This window comes from Rhipicephalus sanguineus, chromosome 2 (genome assembly GCF_013339695.2).
Source record: "Rhipicephalus sanguineus isolate Rsan-2018 chromosome 2, BIME_Rsan_1.4, whole genome shotgun sequence".
Classification (NCBI taxonomy): Eukaryota; Metazoa; Arthropoda; class Arachnida; order Ixodida; family Ixodidae; genus Rhipicephalus; species Rhipicephalus sanguineus.
Window position 1 is genome coordinate 190,950,464 of NC_051177.1, and position 17,564 is coordinate 190,968,027.

The window sequence follows — 17,564 nt, forward strand, 5'->3', positions numbered from 1 at the left end:
CAAGCCCATGGGGCGCTTCCTGACCCCTTTAAGGGGGGTCAAGAAGCGCAAAATTGACTGAAAATGCGACTTTTCAATTTTCATTGGACGTTATTCCAGCATTCTTGACAAGTGTGTCCACGAAGTTGCACCTTCATATGCACCACGGAAAGCATTTAAAAATGGCGCCAAACGCGCCTGACCCCTTGAGTGCACCTACTTACGGAGCGAGTTTTGGCAAGGCGTTGTAGCGTTTGCTTTGTTGTGAATGTAATGACACTCAAGCGCATGTATAGGTATAATCATGGTAGTATTTTTAGCTAGTTCAATTCTAGGTCAAAGGGGGATGTGATAGTCGCTCATGTTTGCGCGCGAAAGTGTTTACATCCGCGTTACCGCCGTTGCCATACGCACGTTGTGCTCGTGCGTTGTGCAATTCTTGCCATTTAGGGCGGCTCACAGCTGTGATCTGTCTCACAGGCGCAGTGAGGACGCATAAATTCTTCGGTTTTCAGCAAATCCATGCAAGACGCGAAAATTCTGTGGGAACCAGTTCATCACAGTGTACATTCAACACACCGAACCGCCGCAAGTGAGTGCAAGTGCTGCCAAGTTTGGAAGCGCTCCGCGAGATTTCTTTTTTGATGATGCAGGTGCAAACTCATCTGAATATCGCATAATAGACATGCCTTGGTGACCATTATGAATAATGGCGAAGAATATGCAGCAGGACCATTTTAGACTTCACGGTAACTCGAACTTTAAATGGCGTTTTCTACAAAGCACTACTTTTCGACAAAAAAGGACCATTTTCTCTGTAACCGCTGCATCTATCATGTGGAGATTTCTGCGACTTGTTTCCGAATGTCATGCGCCCTTTCTGAAGGAAAAGAATAGTGTCGCCGCCAGAATTTAATTTTTATGAAATATTTTTCTTTAGAAAAGGCTTTAAAATTCCACTCGTCAAACATCTAAGTTTTTCACTAAGGAATGGTCATGCCTACAGTTGTTATGTTGGTTCAGAAAGCCACCCCGTGAACATTTAAACACCACAAGAGTTTTCGCCTTTTTACATGCAAAAACATCTCACAAATGTTCCCTCAAAAATAATAGTTATAAAAGAATTTATTTATTATTTTTTAAAATGGCTCGCTATTTTGAAGCCAAATTCATAAAACGTTTAGTCAAATCTCAATTCAATCAGCATGCAAAATTTGGTATACTTTGCTTTAAATCTAACAGAGTTACGGGCAGTAGTAATTATACACCTGGCTTTGCTATCCATACCCCGTTAAACTGGTAGAAATCTAGCCATATAAGTGATTCGGCTCCAAAGCAGGACACGTAAAATTGACGCAGAAATAACTGGCGCCTACGAATTCATCGCGATGAATCTATCATAAAAAGGAGCATCCTCTTGTGGCGTTTTGAATTCATTGACTAATGACATTTTGTACATATTGGAACAAGGCATCTCTGACCTTATTTATTGAGGTAACATTTATTTAGGCTAAAGCACGCAAACTGCATGCTATCTGGACTAAAAAAGGACTGTAGACTGACAGAGAGCGCAAACCGAGTAGTACAAGGTGCAGAATAAATTTTATTCACAATTGTTAAAACATCGTTTTCCCCAACATTTACTTCGTCAACCCGATGGATATATTTCATTGTCCGCTTTTCATTCTTTCAAACGGTCTCTTCCATACACACGAATCTAGATGTTCATTAGATTAGTGCCTATTTTATGAGAACAAAAGGGTCATGTACAAGTTATTCTAACATAGAAAGATTCAGTCAGCTTTTATAATACCATTTCCTCACATTCATTTTTCCATCTACCTTGTTCACGAGCCTTCTGGGTTTTTATAAAGCGTTGAGATAGTGATGAAAGCCTAGCGACAAGCGTGATGCCTCCTCAGCCAAGATTAAAAGAAGGGATACGCTAATAGAGCACCGCAACTAGACAGTTCCGAGCAGCCCTTACTTCCTCAGGTAAAGCTAAAACTCATGCCAGAAGATGACGAGCCATTTCAGATGAGTGTTGATAATTAGGTGAGCTGGCTCGTCGTAATCGAACTGGTACAGTGCATCACGGGAAAAACAAAAACAAACAACAAAAAAAAAACGGCCGAGTGGGCCAGACGAAAGGACAGAGCCCTCTGTCCTTTCGTCTGGCGGGCTCGGCAGTTTTTTTCTGTTTTTCGCGTGATGCGCTGTATCATTTCAAGTACTATTTCAGATGGCTGAGAGCAGATCTCCTTGTGAATCTGTTCAATCACCTCTGTTTTCAAATTTGTGAGGTCCCATTTCATGGGCAAACACATCACCACACTCCTCCACGCGAAGTACACCAAATACACTTCTACGCGAAGCTCATTAGACACAATGACGGAAGAACAGACCGCAGGAACAGAATGAACTGCCAGGTTCAAGAAGAATACCGTCGAGTCCCTTCGACTCTGTTGATGACCGCCCGGATGAAAGAATCTTCAAGGCTTTGCAAGGCATTGACGAAGTCTGTGGAGCTACTGATCGTACTTATGGCCTCCTCTTGAGCTTGAGTTTGTTATGAAACCATTATTAGAGAGCTTTATTCCCGGGGACCACAAGCCTCTTGCGTGCGCACGCTCTTGCGTTCCTTAGTACTCCCACTCACACCCACGGAGAATACAAAGGAACGCAAGGGATTGCGTACGCAAGCAGCTTTAGAGCCCCGGAACAAAAGGTATCGATTGCGTTTTGCGCGGAAGCGACTTCCTGGCGCACTATTTTCTGATCCTGTACATTTCGAACATACGCCCGTGGAGGTGATAAACATGCAAGGCAGATAGGAAACAAGCTTGGAACTGCAGTGTGTCAGCAAGTGGATTTCACTGGGACTTCGACAACTTTTCTGTCTTGACGTCGGTACAGACGTGTGTTCACGTAATCTGTTGACAGGAAATGGTTTTCGCAAAAATGAAACAAAATACAAAGAGTTACTACAATAAAACTGTGGCGAAAGCTGCAATTAACAAAGCCGCCGTCAAGTGCTACTATCATTGTAGCGTTTCGCGTGTTTCGCCAAGGACACGGTGTAAGTTATGCAGGGTAGTTTTTTTGCAGAAAATACAAGCTTTTTTTACAAAGATGCTAAGGTTCCTGTCATTTTCGCACGCGCACTCTACGTCGAAACCGAAATACTTTGGCGCAGCTAAAACGACATTCACCCGTTTATGTAACAAGACCTCGTTAATTAACTTTTTATTTATTGATTTGAAAAAGTTGCTTATATTAGAATGTGGTAGTGCATGCTAGTTTATGGCACACCCACATTTCGAAATCACAAAAGTTGCACAGAATTCGCGATATTCATAATGGAGTTTTAAGCGTGACATCTGAACTGATCGCGCCCGGTGCGCAGGAAACGCGACCACAATGTACCGTCAGACCGGAACTACACGTGATATGAACCAAGGCGTGCCGAAGTAGAATCTGGTCGGAAAAATCGGCAAGGATTATGAAATACACAAGTAGACAGCTTATTCCTTGCGTGCGATATGTCATGCCTATCTGTTTCATTCTTAGAGTATAAACAGGCGTGAAAAACTATTGCGCCTGTCTGCAAGTAGAAACGCCGCAGTTGCTGGCCCTGAGTTTTATGCCTCACGAAGAACGCAAATATTGAAATCACGGTTTTCTAAAGCACAGCGCAAAAGAAGCAGATAAGCACCAAACATCATACGCAAAATAAGGCTATCCGCTGGCGCAGGCCAGATGACTTGCCACTTTACACGAATAAATACGCCTGCGAGGTATCTTGTGAAAATCGAGGGCTTCATTTGTGCACACTCGAACTCTTTCACTCGCTGGCGCCTCGTTTTTGGGAACTATGCCGCCGCCACCGAAATCTGTAACTCATAGGAGCCTCGCTTAATATTTTTCAGCATTTTTATCGCAAACTGCGCAGTAGCTACAGATATAAGTGCCTGAAAAACTTGCTGAAGCACTCACAGTTATGAGTGCAATGCTCATTACGTTATAACGCAGCGCTCACACAAACTGGATCAATTACAACTCTCCCAGTTCTCAATACTGTCACGCTTTACAAAAAAATCACACTTTCGCCGCAATGGCGAAGCAATGAATGCGATCGCAAGAAAAGCGACCCGTGATGTTCACGTTGCTACGCTGCATAAACATCTGCCCCACGGCAGCAACTATACTCGCGGACAACTTTTCTTGGCAATGAAGCGAAGACTACAGAGCCACAATGCACGTATCCTACAACTAATGAATGTAGTGCCACAATTGCGTCCGTATTTTCTGCGTGAGATATATGAAATAATCCTTCATTTTCTACATGTAGCTTTTTGAGGCGGAACGCAGCGCTCACAAGCGAGATATATGTATTTCTTTTACTTTATACGTTCTCATTTTGCGTTTTTGCGTGCGTGAAAAAGTCGCGCCTTTTACCCGTACCTTACACGCTAAGCAGAATAACAGAGAGCTGAGCTAGTTGGTAAGTATTCATTCTAAAAAGACAGGGCGTGCAAACAAGGACACAAGAAAGAAGTCAGGACACCACAAACGCCGACTAACAACTGAAGAGACGCACAACGGCTGAAAAGAAAGAAGGCACGAAAACTTATCTGCGCATGCCCATGCAACAGGCGAACCTATCAATCCGGCACGCGTTACGGTCTACGTTGAAGATAACTGTTAAGGCATTTGATTTCATCTTTATGCAAGTTAATCGACGGTTGGCTCACGCATGCGTTACCACTATTCTCGATATGCCATGCTTCTATCATCAGGCGCGTTTCTTCATTTCTATGACGGTACAACACTGCGCATTCATCGAATTTTGGCGTGCACTTACAATCTCGACAATGTAAAGATAGATTAGAAGGTGAGCCTCCTGTTAGCGATCTCTTATGTTCTAATAATCTCTGGTTGATGCATCGGCCCGTCTGTCCTACGTAGAAGCGGCCGCAGCTGAAAGGGATCTTATACACCACGCTCGTACGGCAATCAGTGAATTTGTTGGTGTGTTTTACGAAACAAATATCGGTCCGCTTCTTGTCTTTTACTCGCTCATTCTTCCACTGAACAGCGGCGCAAATCTTACCTAGCTTATTGGCAGCCGTGAAAACAACATTAACGCCGTATCTACTTCCTACTTTCTTTAGCCTGTGAGACACGCAATGAATGTACGGTATACCTACGACACGTTTCTTCTTATCGTTTTCTGCAACCATGCTCGGACTTAACACAATAGACTTCTTTAAACGTTCAGCGACCGTGGCCACTGCATCACGAGGATACCCTACATCTAAAAGACGCGTAACCTGTGCGTTAAAGCTATCACTCATTTTGTGCTCACACGACTTGGTGAGGGCTGATTTAAGGCAAGACATGGCGATACCGTTTTTTACAACCTTCGAGTGCTTCGACGAAAAATTTAACAGCGGTTTCGAAGATCTAGGAGAATACTGCCAGCACACGTGGTTCTTCTGGAACGTTAAAGAAATGTCTAGAAATTGTATTCCATTATTCTGAGGCACCTCTTTAGTAAATCTCAGCCCACCTCCATTAATTTCAAATTTTTCGCTCACGGAAGTTACCACCTTTTCAAAGTCCTCACCACTACAAAAGATCAAGTAATCGTCCACATAACGAAACACCTTAATAACCGAATTACCTAAGGCGCCTTCCAAAAGATTGTCAATCTTGCTAAGGTATAAATCACTAAGAACCGGAGCAACCTTAGAACCAATACATATCCCTGATTTCTGCACATAAACGCCTTCCTTCCAACCTACAAGCGTCGACTTTAAATACATGGAAAGGATTTCTAGAAAGGCCCCGGTAGAAACACCACATTTATCGGTGAAAACGGTCTGGTGCGCTTGTTCGTTAATACATTCATTAACACAATTTAACAACTCCCCATGCGGCAAAGAATAATACAGGTCTTCAATATCCATACTAAAAGCCTTACAACAGCCGGGGTTCTCCTCGGAGAGGAACTGCACTAGTGCCTGAGAATTACGCATACGAAAAGGGTCTGAAAAACTCAAAGAGGTTAAGCAGTTCTGCAAATAACTAGATACAGCGACTTGCCAGGTACCTTGCTCTGAAACGATTGCTCGAAATGGGATCTCGTTCTTATGTGTTTTGGCTGAAAAAAACAATTCTAAAGTAAGTGATTTTGCCTTCTTGACATTACAAGCTGTTCTCTCAAGATTATGTCTTAACAAAAGGTCGACAGCACGTTGCCTGACTACCGATGGCTTAAGTTTTACCGTCCTAAAATTCTTTTCTATGGCTGTTAATGCTTTTTCTGAGAACAAACTGTCCGGCATAATTACAAAATACCCTTCCTTATCTGAAATTACTGGCCTGAGTTTCTTTTCGACACAGTAATTAACCAAAGGCTGGACAGGATCAGAACACTTGAGATGCATATTTGAACCTTTGATGCTAGCAACGCAGTCTGAAATGCAGTGGGAACGCTCTTCTTCAGGAACAAGTCTAGTGATTGTACGCGGCAAACTTAAAACGTCTATTGGTTTCAGGTTCGGCTTAAAACAGTATTTAGGACCTAAGGCTAGGGTTTTACGGTGACTAACATCTAAGGCAGCTCCTCCAAGGACTAGCAAATTATTTTGCGATGAAACAGTAGAAATAATCTTCCTCTTACATGGTTGAAGTTCTCGAAGTTTTACCCTCCATATGAATTCCGCATGCTGGTTAGCTACCCTCATCCAGTCGGCGTACATCTGCTTCTGGCGGCGATCGTCACGCGAAGTCGAACAACGGACCTTGAGGCATTCCTGGTAAAATCTCACTTGACGCCATGATTCCGCAGTCAATATGGCACATATCCTCCTGGCATGTCCGGTAGATGGTTGCAGAAACCCGCACAACAGTTGAACTTCAACTGGGCAAACTCTATTCTTAGAAAACCATGAAAAAGTTCTAGCACGGACCAACCATGTAAGAGGAAGATTATTTCTACTGTTTCATCGCAAAATAATTTGCTAGTCCTTGGAGGAGCTGCCTTAGATGTTAGTCACCGTAAAACCCTAGCCTTAGGTCCTAAATACTGTTTTAAGCCGAACCTGAAACCAATAGACGTTTTAAGTTTGCCGCGTACAATCACTAGACTTGTTCCTGAAGAAGAGCGTTCCCACTGCATTTCAGACTGCGTTGCTAGCATCAAAGGTTCAAATATGCATCTCAAGTGTTCTGATCCTGTCCAGCCTTTGGTTAATTACTGTGTCGAAAAGAAACTCAGGCCAGTAATTTCAGATAAGGAAGGGTATTTTGTAATTATGCCGGACAGTTTGTTCTCAGAAAAAGCATTAACAGCCATAGAAAAGAATTTTAGGACGGTAAAACTTAAGCCATCGGTAGTCAGGCAACGTGCTGTCGACCTTTTGTTAAGACATAATCTTGAGAGAACAGCTTGTAATGTCAAGAAGGCAAAATCACTTACTTTAGAATTGTTTTTTTCAGCCAAAACACATAAGAACGAGATCCCATTTCGAGCAATCGTTTCAGAGCAAGGCACCTGGCAAGTCGCTGTATCTAGTTATTTGCAGAACTGCTTAACCTCTTTGAGTTTTTCAGACCCTTTTCGTATGCGTAATTCTCAGGCACTAGTGCAGTTCCTCTCCGAGGAGAACCCCGGCTGTTGTAAGGCTTTTAGTATGGATATTGAAGACCTGTATTATTCTTTGCCGCATGGGGAGTTGTTAAATTGTGTTAATGAATGTATTAACGAACAAGCGCACCAGACCGTTTTCACCGATAAATGTGGTGTTTCTACCGGGGCCTTTCTAGAAATCCTTTCCATGTATTTAAAGTCGACGCTTGTAGGTTGGAAGGAAGGCGTTTATGTGCAGAAATCAGGGATATGTATTGGTTCTAAGGTTGCTCCGGTTCTTAGTGATTTATACCTTAGCAAGATTGACAATCTTTTGGAAGGCGCCTTAGGTAATTCGGTTATTAAGGTGTTTCGTTATGTGGACGATTACTTGATCTTTTGTAGTGGTGAGGACTTTGAAAAGGTGGTAACTTCCGTGAGCGAAAAATTTGAAATTAATGGAGGTGGGCTGAGATTTACTAAAGAGGTGCCTCAGAATAATGGAATACAATTTCTAGACATTTCTTTAACGTTCCAGAAGAACCACGTGTGCTGGCAGTATTCTCCTAGATCTTCGAAACCGCTGTTAAATTTTTCGTCGAAGCACTCGAAGGTTGTAAAAAACGGTATCGCCATGTCTTGCCTTAAATCAGCCCTCACCAAGTCGTGTGAGCACAAAATGAGTGATAGCTTTAACGCACAGGTTACGCGTCTTTTAGATGTAGGGTATCCTCGTGATGCAGTGGCCACGGTCGCTGAACGTTTAAAGAAGTCTATTGTGTTAAGTCCGAGCATGGTTGCAGAAAACGATAAGAAGAAACGTGTCGTAGGTATACCGTACATTCATTGCGTGTCTCACAGGCTAAAGAAAGTAGGAAGTAGATACGGCGTTAATGTTGTTTTCACGGCTGCCAATAAGCTAGGTAAGATTTGCGCCGCTGTTCAGTGGAAGAATGAGCGAGTAAAAGACAAGAAGCGGACCGATATTTGTTTCGTAAAACACACCAACAAATTCACTGATTGCCGTACGAGCGTGGTGTATAAGATCCCTTTCAGCTGCGGCCGCTTCTACGTAGGACAGACGGGCCGATGCATCAACCAGAGATTATTAGAACATAAGAGAGCGCTAACAGGAGGCTCACCTTCTAATCTATCTTTTCATTGTCGAGATTGTAAGTGCACGCCAAAATTCGACGAATGCGCAGTGTTGTACCGTCATAGAAATGAAGAAACGCGCCTGATGATAGAAGCATGGCATATCGAGAATAGTGGTAACGCATGCGTGAGCCTACCGTCGATTAACTTGCATAAATATGAAATCAAATGCCTTAACAGTTATCTTCAACGTAGACCGTAACGCGTGCCGGATTGATAGGTTCGCCTGTTGCATGGGCATGCGCAGATAAGTTTTCGTGCCTTCTTTCTTTTCAGCCGTTGTGCGTCTCTTCAGTTGTTAGTCGGCGTTTGTGGTGTCCTGACTTCTTTCTTGTGTCCTTGTTTGCACGCCCTGTCTTTTTAGGACGCTAAGCAGCGTTTGCGTCGAAATTCAACGCTAGCCATCACTTTCCACGGCGTTACGAGACGCGCGCCAAACCGGACTACTTCGCGTAGCGGTACATGTGCAGACGCTCCGCCCCGTAGCTTTCCCTTTACTGCCAAGAAACGTTTTCCGCGAGTATACCGCGCGAGCAGACAACGGAAGGGCAAGGTTCTACCTGCTCAAATATTTGAAGAAGCGAACGAGCTGGCCGAAGACTTTTAAATGCGCCCGTTTAGGGAGCCTTCATGTGCGCGAGGCACGGAGGCGCGCACATGAAGGCTCCCGACGCCCGTTGTGCTCCTCGCGCCATCTCGCTGGTAATGAAGAAACGCTTACAAGCGCCTGCCGTCTCCGAGTCCTGCCAGCGGTAAAGGGTGTGTATATAACGCTCGCCGTTAGCCATCTGAATGATCTGTTCTTTGTGGCGTAATGGCTAGTGCCACGCGCTGCGCAGCGAGAGGTTGCTGGTTCGATTCCGCCCTTCGGAAGCATTTTTCTGAATTCTTTTTCGTTCGGGACTTCTACGCATATATATATATATATATATATATATATATATATATATATTGTGAGCGCTGACTATATAGTTCATCTTCATCTGTACAGAAACCATTGTAATCATCATCTTCGTTTGTCACGCGGGCTGCGCCGCTTTGGACATTGAAATATAACCTTTCGATTACTGAACTGGGCGTCGTCTCATAAGTGGTGGAGGTGCGGGGTATCGATCCCCGTACCTCTCGAAAGAGAAAGAGTGCGGCTCGCGTAGGCCACGACTTGTTCTTCGGAAGCGTGGTTCCGCTGCAGCAGGACGGCACCGATGCCATGTCCACTTGCGTCAGTGTGTAGGACAGTAGACGCTGCAGGGTCGAAATGCCGAAGCACTGGCCGCGATGTGAGGCATCGCTTGAGAGTGTGAAAAGCTGCTGTGCATTCATCCGACCAGACAAAATTTGCGCTCGCGGTCAAAAGTTTGTGCAAAGGAGCTGCAATAGTGGCGAAATCACGCACAAAGCGGCGGAAGTACGACGCTAAGCCGAGGAAGCTGCGAAGGTCTTTAGGTGTGGTTCGTGTAGGAAAGTGCAGTACTGCATCAACCTTGTCGGGATCGGGCTCAATGCCATGTCTGCTGACAACGTGACCTAATACCTTGATGCTGCGGCTGGCAAACCGACACTTCTTAGTGTTTAGCTGGAGACCGGCCTTAGCTAGACAGGTCAGAACTTCGTCTAGCCGTTCCAGGTGCTGTGAGAAGCTGGACGAAAAGGTGACGATGTCGTCCAGGTAGCAAAGGCAGGTCTTCCATTTTAATCCACGCAGTACCGTATCTATCATTCGTTCGAATGTGGCTGGGGCATTGCAGAGGCCAAAATGCATTACATTGAATTCAAAGAGTCCATCAGGTGTGGCAATTGCAGTCTTCTCTTTATCGGACTCGTGCATCGGGATCTGCCAATAACCAGAGCGCAAGTCGAGGCTCGAAAAGTACTCTGCACCTTGTAAAGTATCAAGAGCGTCGTCGATCCGAGGCATAGGATATACGTCCTTACGAGTAATATTGTTCAGCGCTCTATAATCAACGCAAAATCGCACCGAGCCATCCTTTTTTTTTTTAACGAGCACAACAGGAGAAGACCACGGGCTTGCCGAAGGCCTGATAATGTTGCGTGCGAGCATATCGTTGACTTGTTCTTCTATAACTTTGCGTTCAGAAGCTGATACACGGTAAGGGCGGCGACGAATGACACGAGATCCGTCTGTGTCGATGCGATGAGCGGCCTCTGTTGTTTGACCCAGGCCATCGGAACAAACGTCAAAGCAAGCGTTGTGTTTCATTAATATGGTCAGCAAGGCATCAGTCTGGGTCGGATTGAGATCTGTACTCAAAGTGGCCTTTAGAGCACGCGATGAACCTTCCGCGGGCGTACACTGTGGAAATGACGAGTCAGTTGAAACAGTGACGACACATACCAGTGCGTCTTCGGTAATGCTGGCAACAGTAGTCCCCTCTGGCAGCAGTAGGGCTTCTGGCGTCGTGTTGTAGGCGGTGATGCTTGCATAACCACGTGTGAACCGCACTAGACAAGATGCGATGGCGATGCCTCGAGAAATACAGCGCTGGCAAGGTGTAACCACCGCGTCGCCATCTATAACGTCTCGTGACCTGATCGTAAGTACACGTTCTTGCCCTGAAGGCAGGAGAAAATCCGCAGCTGTGACAAGGTTGGGCGGTGAAAAATCGGCAGCAGAAGAACGCTCAGTGTCCGTAATACGAATGAGAGGTTGACCGCACGAAATGACAGCCGACGAAGCCGATAGGAAGTCCCAGCCTGAGATTATCTGATGAGCGCATGAAGAAAGCACAGCCAGCGCGGCTACTGATCGTCGTCGCACCGAGATCGCTCATGTCTCTCGCCTGAAACCATATATTCGGCGTTCCTACCCTTAACCTGCTGCCCGCTTTCGCGAAGGTGGAAAATAGTGTGAGTGCTGACTATATAGTTCATCTTCATCTGTACCGAAACCATTGTAATCATCATCTTCGTTGTCACGCGGGCTGCGCCGCTTTGGACATTGAAATATAACCTTTCGATTACTGAAGTGGGCGCCGTCTCATAATATATATATATATATATATATATATATATATATATATATATATATATATATATATATATATATATATATATATATATATATATATATATATATATACGTGCATGACGGCGGCGACGGGGACGGCAAAAGCCAGCCGAGACTGTCCATATAATTCCTGTCGCAATAATATTTCTGCAGGTTACACTTGCCATGGGGAGAAGGAGATGTTTTTTTCGGTGCGCTGCCCATTACACACCAGTCCGGTTTGGTGTTTCCCATGGCAGCTATGCTGGATGGCGCCACTTGCGCTCTTGTATCGGCGAAGCTGACCCCTCGGGAAATTGTGGACGCTGTCGACAAGTACCAGGTAACCTTTATCTGAAGTCCCATCTTGTGAGTGAAAACTTAAAAAGTGTCGTGTTTCGAAGAAGTAATGCAATTTATCGAATACTGTTTTAAGTTCTGTCCTCAAAGCTGAACATCTTCGCGCTTGTTAACAAAATATTTTGAAAAGGTGGAAAAGTTTTCCGACAAATCACTGAATGATTTATGATTAAATAACGACCCTGATGTTTTTTACCTTTCTTTGAAAATTATCTGCCACGTCGTACTTGCGAGATAGATAGATAGATAGATAGATAGATAGATAGATAGATAGATAGATAGATAGATAGATAGATAGATAGATAGATAGATAGATAGATAGATAGATAGATAGATAGATAGATAGATAGATAGATAGATAGATAGATAGATAGATACGACCAAAGTCCCAAATGTTCGCTAAAAAATGTGTCGCATTTGAAAATTCGAAACCCAGTCTGGTAGGAAATTGCAGAGCGTTTTTCATAATCTCATTTTTCAGTAAAATAGTAGAAACATTAATCGAAATCCTTATCTCTAGCTACTTCGCAGCGCAAATTTAACATTCTCTCTTTGCCTAAGCTTGGGCTCCGCGCTGTTCTTTCAACAGAACACGCTATCAAGAGCTTTATTGACTAGTTTAGAACACCATAGGACAGCGGATTCATAGCAGATTCAGTGTTCATTCATTTGAAAATATGCCTTCGACAATAGTGACCACATGATTTTGTTTTCTAAGTTAGAACATTATGACATCTATCGTCCGTGTTTAGTACTTTAGTACTTCAAACATGTACAAAGTATCTATCTACATTAATGGCGCCTTTTGCCAACATAGGCTCGTTATCAAAGGGCATCCCAAGGATCAATTATTTATCCACTCTTATTCTTTATTTATATTACTAACCAGACACGTATATAATCCCAAATGTTTTCTTTACGCTGATGATACGGCGACTGTAGCTTCTGCCAAACACCCCATTCCGCTTTAAGGCAAATTAAACTACACTATAGGCACGCTCAAACAATAATGTCATAGAAATACTATAAGCATAAACCTTGCTGAATTTCAGTTTGTAGTCTTTACTCTTCTCATAAATTAATGACATTTAATTTAGACATACAGATGACAATATTGAAAGTAAAGAAACAATTTTTGTGAAGTTACTAGGAGTCACTGCAAATTCCAGTTGAAATGTGATGCTCACATTCAATAGTTGAAACATCGGCTTCGGCCTGAGAGCATTAATTAAAACTCATTCAAGTTTGAGCGCTAATGCACTTCTATCGCTTTATTTCGTCGTTATCTATATACACACAAAATATTATGTTACTGCCTGGTGAAATATTTATTGCACTCACGTACTCGTTTATTTAGCATGCGGTAACGCACATTACAACTTATAATCTCAACATTCCCTCATTTATCGTCAAAGCCCCTATTTCTAAAACTGGGTGTATTACATGTTGTTTGCACATATGAAGCTAGCCTGATGGTCCTGCTCTAGAAAGTCATCAACCGCAAAGTTTGTATTGATCCCTTTCCAATTAATCGATTCACTAACAAGAGTACACATAGGTATCCTCTGCCAAATAAATTGCCGCAACAAAAAGTCACTACGAATTATGGTAAATGAGCTGCCGGTTTCCGTGGATTTATGTTCGGAGCACTCTTAACTCTGTAATAAATATATTATCATTAAATTGTTCTAGAACGTCTTTGGAAACAGACCTGATTTCGACACAATAATTAATCTTTCATTCAGTTTTTACGTTGCTTCGAAATATGTTCTTCCATGTATTTTTATTATTTATTATCCTTGCATGTGTGCAGTAAATCCAAATCTCTGTAATCAATCCATTCCTGTGCAAACAAACTTAGCGTTGATCGATTCTGATAGGAAACCCTCCAACAGTTCTTACTTTTGGGCCTCCGTCTGAAAATGTTGCACCTTTTAATATGCACCGTGTCTTGCGATTCTGCTAATAATTCTGAAACGCGACAAGTTTTATTTATTGTGTGACATGACGTGGATTTAATACTGAAGTACCTTATAAAAGCACTGTCGTTTGATTAGGTGTTTCAAAATGAGTGCCATCACACTGAGTGCTCCCTATTATCTGGAAATCTCTGCGATGTTTTATTGCAAAGTAAAAATATTCGCCATTTGCGAATTAGCTTTCGAATATTCAGCTTTTCTTACAAGCCTTCCCGCGTACAATACTAACCAAACTACAAATGGTAACACGCATTCTTCTGTGTTCTCAACACAGGCGACGGCAGCATTGTTCTTCCCGACTCAGCTGCAAGCTGTGGTGCGTGAAATGCAACGGACTGGCCGGGGGATGCCCACTGTGCGAGCGGTCGTCGTAGGCGGGAGTGTGCTCTCGGCTTCCACGGCCGAGGCAGCGCGCAAATCTTTCACGGCTCTCAAGCTCTTGCTCAACATGTACGGCATGACAGAATCATGTGGCCTTGTCGCAGGTCAATCGAAGACAGGCGATGTCCACACCAACGGTGATGTAGGCTTTCCAGGAACCGGTGTTCAGATAAAGGTGCGCTGCTTTGAAACATCCGAAGGCCAAAAAAAAACAAAAAAAAATTCTTTTCATTTGTAATCACAGATGAATTTCTGCACTACCTGGCTCAGCTGACACTAGCTAAACGGTCATGAAGGCCGCGTAATATACGTCATTTGCCTGCGGCTGTAATTACTATTTACGAATCAAAATAAAATGTAACAGCTATTCGGGTTCGGATAAACGCTCCACTTTAAACAGTGACTGTGGCGATTTGTTCGTAAATATCCTTAATATTTTCGTTGCGTCTTAAACCATACTGATAACTGGCTAAATAGGTAGTATGCGTAACATCTACAGGCATTTGAATGCAACATAATGTGAAACACCGTTGGTCTCTAAAGCGGTTGATAAATGAGTATTGAGAATATGAATAAACTTCGCTGGTGTGCGCCGTATATACAAGACATATTATTATGAGCAGACTCAATTCAAGCGGTTGCTTCGGCTCTACATTAATTTAGTGCGAAAGCAGCATACTTTTGGAACAAAAATTACCATATCTTTACTTCAGGCCACATAGACTAGAAACCAGAGGTTACGTGGTTGCTCGTTGACAAAGAACAGTTTTCTCTCGGGAAGGATGTCATGTTTTCATATGGGTGGCAAATTCCGAAATAAATATGTTATGTAGATAAGGGCATAAAGAGCGTTATATCATAAATGCTGTGTTTTATGTTATGGCCGCCTTACCATCCCTCTGATAAAATGGGCTTCTGTATTCCCTTGTGTAGAATGGATAGGGCGCAAACAGGGGCGCCAGTGAAAGACGAAGACGAGGACGGTTGTTGGTGCTCGTGCTTGCTCCGCTTCGGACTGCTGGTCGCTGAACCTGTGCTGTTTATTCATTAAACGCTCCGCGGACTCAACGCTAAACGCGTACCATCAAGTGGTGGAGAGTGCTGGTTCTCTTTTGCACCCTGGAACTCCGCAACCGGACTCTACCTTCCCTGTCAACCATGCCCGACGACGTCGCACAGCAGCATGCTGCCACACCCCCAGCTCCTCGCTGTCCCGGTATTCTAAGGGAGCGCGACCCAGTCATCTTCAGCGGTACTGATGAGCAGGACGTCGAAGACTGGCTCTCTTCGTACGAAAGAGTGAGTGTCAACAACAAGTGGGACGATAACGACAAACTCGGCCGTGTCCAGTTCTACCTGAGAGGAGTCGCGGAACTCTGGTTTAACAACCATGAGGCTGAGATTACCACCTGGGCCTCTTTCAAAACGACTTTCGCGGACGTATTCGGCCGACCGACAGTGCGCAAGCTCCGTGCAGAGCAGCGCTTGCGTGATCGCGCCCAACTGTCTGGAGAGTGTTTCACTTCCTATATTGAGGACGTCGTAGGCCTCTGCCGCCGCTTCAATCCTGCCATGTCCGAGGCCGACAAAGTCAAGCATATCATGAAAGGCATCGAGGACGATGCGTTTCACATGCTTGTGGCCAAAAACCCTCAAACAGTCACGCACGTCATTCAGCACTGCCAGAGCTACGACGAGTTGCGAAAGCAGCGCATTTCCACACGCCGTCCTAGCTTCGACACGACCAGTACGTCAGCACTCACCGTTGGCGCCATCTCTCCGGACCCGACGGTGTTGACTCAACAAATCCAGCAGTTCATCCGAGAAGAAGTTGCGCGACAACTGTCTCTTGCACCCTTTCTCCCAGGCAATGCTCATGGGCTCCCCTCGTCGCTGCGACAAACCATTGAGGAGCAAGTATCCGAAGCCCTTCCGCCTACGCACCAGCCGCCGCCTGTATCCGCGCCCTTGACCTACGCTGACGTCGCGAGAAGGCAGTCACATGCGCTGCCACACGGCACGGACTCTGCTCACTCCTCAAGTGCATTCTACTCAGCGCAGACGCCGGCAGGCCCGCCCGTTCCACTTTATCGCCGTCCTGTCACCCCTCCTCATAATCCTTGGCGCACAACGGACAACCGACCAATCTGTTACTACTGTTGTCTACCCGGCCATGTCGAGCGTTTCTGCCGCCGCCGCGTTGCCCGTCCAGGTACCGTTGACGCAAGTTACAGCTACGTCCGTCCAGAGCCACCACAGCCGATGCCCTCCCACGCTACTTCAGACACCTCTTCATCCAACCGCCGAGCCTTCAACTCCCGTCGATCGCCGTCCCCGCGCCGACGTTCGCTTTCGCCAATGATTCGTCGTCCCTCGCCCGTCCAAACGGAAAACTGACCATCGCAGTTCCGGAGGCAAGAACTGCGCCGCTGTCGAAATTTACAAGACCTCGTTCTCAACCTGCTAACGAAATAACTGTCTTCATTGAAGGTGTTGCCGTGCAGGCCTTAGTCGATACGGGAGCTGCTGTGTCTGTGTTGAGCGAAGCAATGTGCCGCAAGTTAAAAAAAATTACGATTCCGCTTTCTGGTCTTTCTCTCCGTACGGCAACCGCACATCCCATACAACCTTCCGTGACGTGCACGGCTCGGCTACTCATTCAGGACGTTTTGTATGTCGTCGAATTCGTCGTCTTTCCACACTGCTCGCACGACGTTATATTGGGCTGGGACTTCCTTTCCACACATCATGCCATTGTTGACTGTGCCCGTGCTGAACTAGAATTATCAGCGATCTCCGACATCGATTCTGGCAAGTCATCTTTTCCTCGTGTCGTCGTCGCCGCGGACACGGACATCCCACCTATGTCTTCTGTTCGGGTACCGATCTCCTGCGACTATGCTTTCTCTAGCGCCATGTTCACACCGTCAGAAGCATTCACTTCTCGTAAGAACTTCATCCTCCCCTTTGCTCTTGTCACGATCGAAGACTCCTGCTCATGCATTTATGTCACGAACCTGCTTTCGGTCGCAGCCACAGTATTCCGCGGAGAATGTATAGGGCGTCT

General features: G+C 44.8%; 1 protein-coding gene across 1 annotated transcript in view; it reads left to right on the top strand.

Annotated features, from left to right (window-relative positions):
- LOC119383938 (uncharacterized) overlaps positions 1 to 17,564 on the top strand; it is an 84,680-nt gene that overhangs the window by 50,486 nt on the left and 16,630 nt on the right. Inside the window, exons 5-6 of the mRNA XM_037652214.2 lie at positions 11,952 to 12,120; positions 14,391 to 14,672. Coding sequence (XP_037508142.1) covers positions 11,952 to 12,120; positions 14,391 to 14,672 — 451 coding nt within the window. The remainder of the gene's footprint in view (positions 1 to 11,951; positions 12,121 to 14,390; positions 14,673 to 17,564) is intronic.